Source organism: Frankliniella occidentalis, unplaced genomic scaffold (genome assembly GCF_000697945.3).
Source record: "Frankliniella occidentalis isolate FOCC.00 unplaced genomic scaffold, Focc_3.1 Scaffold311, whole genome shotgun sequence".
NCBI classification, from domain to species: domain Eukaryota; kingdom Metazoa; phylum Arthropoda; class Insecta; order Thysanoptera; family Thripidae; genus Frankliniella; species Frankliniella occidentalis.
This window is the reverse complement of record NW_026267436.1, coordinates 64,662-67,873: the sequence shown is the minus strand read 5'-3', so window position 1 is coordinate 67,873 and position 3,212 is coordinate 64,662. Positions and strand designations below refer to the sequence as shown.

Sequence of the window (3,212 nt, the reverse complement as noted above, 5' to 3'; positions counted from 1 at the left end):
CCCCCCCTCCCCCCACGCACACACACACGTCCCACACTCCGGGCTCCGGGCCAGACCGGACGCCTTCGCCTAGTTCTCGCTCCGTCACATCACCTAAACAGAGCTGCGTTGAGACAACCACACCAGCACTTGTTCGTTCTACTCTGTGAGTACTCGCGAATGCTGCCCCCTCGCATTACTCTGCGGAGGCTTCTGTTTAACCGATATTTAGGGACTGTGGAGCAACGGGCGCAGTGAACGTCAACACGCCGGGACCGGCCGTCCCACTGTCTTTTAGGTTAGGTCGCGGGACCACTGAGCACCAGAGCGGAGATGCCGCCGCTTCCACCACCGACCCAGTGTCAACCACCACGGGCTTGCAAAGCACCTAGGTACTCCGAGGAGTCCGAGTCAACTCCAGTGGCAGCCGTCGCCGACATGGAAATGGATCACCACGAGCAGGTAGGACGTAGCAGGATCGACGCACACCTCAATGTGAACTCCGCGGTCAAGGACTATCCATAGAGTACACGTACGGTGTCGAAGAGGGGGGGGGGGTAATAGGTAGTCCGGACGTCCGATTTTAACCTTGCGCAACCAAGAAATTTGGCAAAATAAGTCGAAAATTGTGATGTTTTCTCAATTTTCTTCACATTGTTTTCTCCCACCGTACCAGCGAACTGCAATATTATAATTCTCCCTTCAAAAAATATTCTTTGTCACCACATAGAGAAACTGACGCTTCGAATTTGTCGTGACCTAGGTGAAAATGGACGTCCGAAAAGGGGCCCGTAACAAACGGCACGTATATGGGTCATAGCTGTATAATATGGCATGTCCCCCATATATGTTTGATGAATTCGCCGTATACGTGCCATATGCGGTTGTATACGGGATACACATTGTCGTGTAGCTGGCTTGGGTGCTGGGCCACCCCTGGGCCCTGGGCCTGCACTCGGCGACCGCCTCGGGTCCCATTGACAGGGGCCCATATATAGACGCGGCCGGCCCCGCCCCCGGCCAGAGCAGCGCGAGTGCCTGAGACTGCTAGACCTCCCTGTATTCGCTGCTCTCCGAATACCGTCAAAGTGTCATATTCCGGACAAATTTGACCGTTTTTCATCAATATTTCTAAAACCAGTAGGGGTATGAAAAATTCCAGCGGATTCTAGAAACTAGGCGCCAAGATACATATTTTCCATTTGGACAGGAAATTTTCTTTGCGCCAGTTCACCTGCACAAGCCTCTGAAACCCCGTCCGGATTTAAACCCGAAGCCGGGGCAAATCCGTACAGTCCCTATTTTTGCTATTAAATGGCACTAGAACTGGTCGATATGCCAATATTACTGCACTGCAGCTGCGTGCCAGTACACACCAACTTAACCCGTAACTGCGGAACCAGAGTGATATTGAAATTTTCGAGGCTAAATTGGTCCATTTCAGAAGTTAAGCAACTTCTGCAAAAGTCAGTGCTATTTTAGTAGAAGGGCATTGGTTTCGCAAAATACGCCATAAGAATGTGTACAACAATCTTTACCAGACAGGACTTTGTCAAAATTGAAAATTTAGTGCATTTTTACCTAAGATTTGTAAGTGAGAGATCGAGTGAAATACCGTACAATCAATACTACCCGCAAAAGTCCGCAGGATATTAAAAATTTTCGACTCCAGCGTAGTGACGTTAAAGCTGTATCTAGTGACCGTGGCCAGCATTGGTGCTATGCGGCACACGCATTGAAGTACCGCTTCACAGTTTGTGTACTGGTCGGGTCCTATTATTCAAATTGCACTGCTCTGGGCTCTGGGCGGCTCTAAAATATGAAACTACTAATTATTTAAATCTCCAGAGCCTCGCGGAAAAGTATCTATCTAAATTATGAACCTACATTGTGTAATTTGCTGTAAAAATGCAAAAAAGTAGTGTCCGGATTTACCCTGCTGGTCCGGAATTAGACACTTTGACGGTAAACCCCTTTGCCCTTCGACCTCTTGCCCATAGTGCCCTGACTTGTCCCCATTGCCCCAACCCACCAACACGACATAGGTGGCAGCGGTGGGATTGGTGGTGATCGGGGCAACGTCACGGATTCCGGTGAGAGGTAGGCGAGGGGGAAACGACTAAGGTAATCCGGCTGACAGGCGAAAGGTAATCCGCCAGGGGTAATCCGAGGAAATTCTAAAAAATCCGTGGTAATCCGGGGAAATTTTTGGGTAATCCGAGAAAATTTTGGGGGTAATCCGGGGTAATCCTAGAGATAAAGCAACGTAATCCGGAGGACACTCCCGAGGTAATCCGGGTAATCCGTAATCCGGCTGACACCAAGTTTAACAGTCGTTTCCCCCTCGGAGGTAGGTCGGTGTGACTGCCAATTCGAACGGTCCGCGGGGTCACGTCCCCCCCGGCTCCCTTTGCAAGGCGTCACCCACCCGCACCCGGCCAGTGACAGGCGTGGTTTCGTGCGAGCGCACGGCAGTCTGCCCTGCGCTCGCCGCCGCCACACCACACGTCGCATAAATGGCCAACAGTCGCAATAGGGTATTGGTCTAGAGCGCTGAGCGGAAGTAGAAGAACAAAAACGGTAGATGGAAAGGCGCCCGCACTCCGACCCGCCTGCCCCCCACTTCTCCCCGGGCGCTCTCCCACTCCGCCCAGTGGAGGAGAGGGGGACGGCCCGGGCGCCTTTCCACCTTCCGTTTTTATTCTCCTACTTCCGCTCAGCGCTCTAGACCAATACCCTATGTGCTTGCGCCTCCACGCGCTCGTCCACGAGCAGCCCCTGCTGTCCGTGCCCGTGCCACCGCGCGCCCTGCGACCCGCGCAGCCGTGGCCGCAGCTGCAGCCGCTGCTGTCCCTCCGTGCGCCCGTCAAGCTGGTGCTGCGTCCCGTCGGCGAGTAGCCCCCGAGGCTCGTCAAGCCTCCCCCGTCCCCGTTCCTGCGTTAGCGGCTTGCACGGAGCTGCTGTTCCCGCCACCGCCTGCTGTTCCTGCCCCGGCCCGCCCCCCGACAACTGTCTTCACGACGATGGTCCCTTTTCCGATGCCGTTTTGATTTTGGTTTACGCAGTGTCTCACACGTGAGATGTTGTTCTCGAAGGGTCCTTCACTCAAAACAATCAGTGTACACCCTTAGAAAAAAATGTTGATGTAAACTTATGTTGGTATAATTGATCTTAAGTTTCACATGCCATGTTGGTACTAATGTGTTCTTGTTGTTCTTTGTGTTACTGTATCC

General features: G+C 52.8%; 2 protein-coding genes across 2 annotated transcripts in view; both read left to right on the top strand.

Annotated features, from left to right (window-relative positions):
• Nucleotides 1–237, top strand: part of LOC127751023 (uncharacterized) — an 11,873-nt gene extending 11,636 nt beyond the window's left edge. The window contains exon 5 of the mRNA XM_052273893.1: nt 102–237. Within this exon, the coding sequence (XP_052129853.1) occupies nt 102–237 (136 nt within the window). The remainder of the gene's footprint in view (nt 1–101) is intronic.
• Nucleotides 7–3,212, top strand: part of LOC127751022 (uncharacterized) — a 32,805-nt gene continuing 29,599 nt past the window's right edge. The window contains exon 1 of the mRNA XM_052273892.1: nt 7–441. Within this exon, the coding sequence (XP_052129852.1) occupies nt 313–441 (129 nt within the window). The 5' untranslated portion in view covers nt 7–312. The remainder of the gene's footprint in view (nt 442–3,212) is intronic.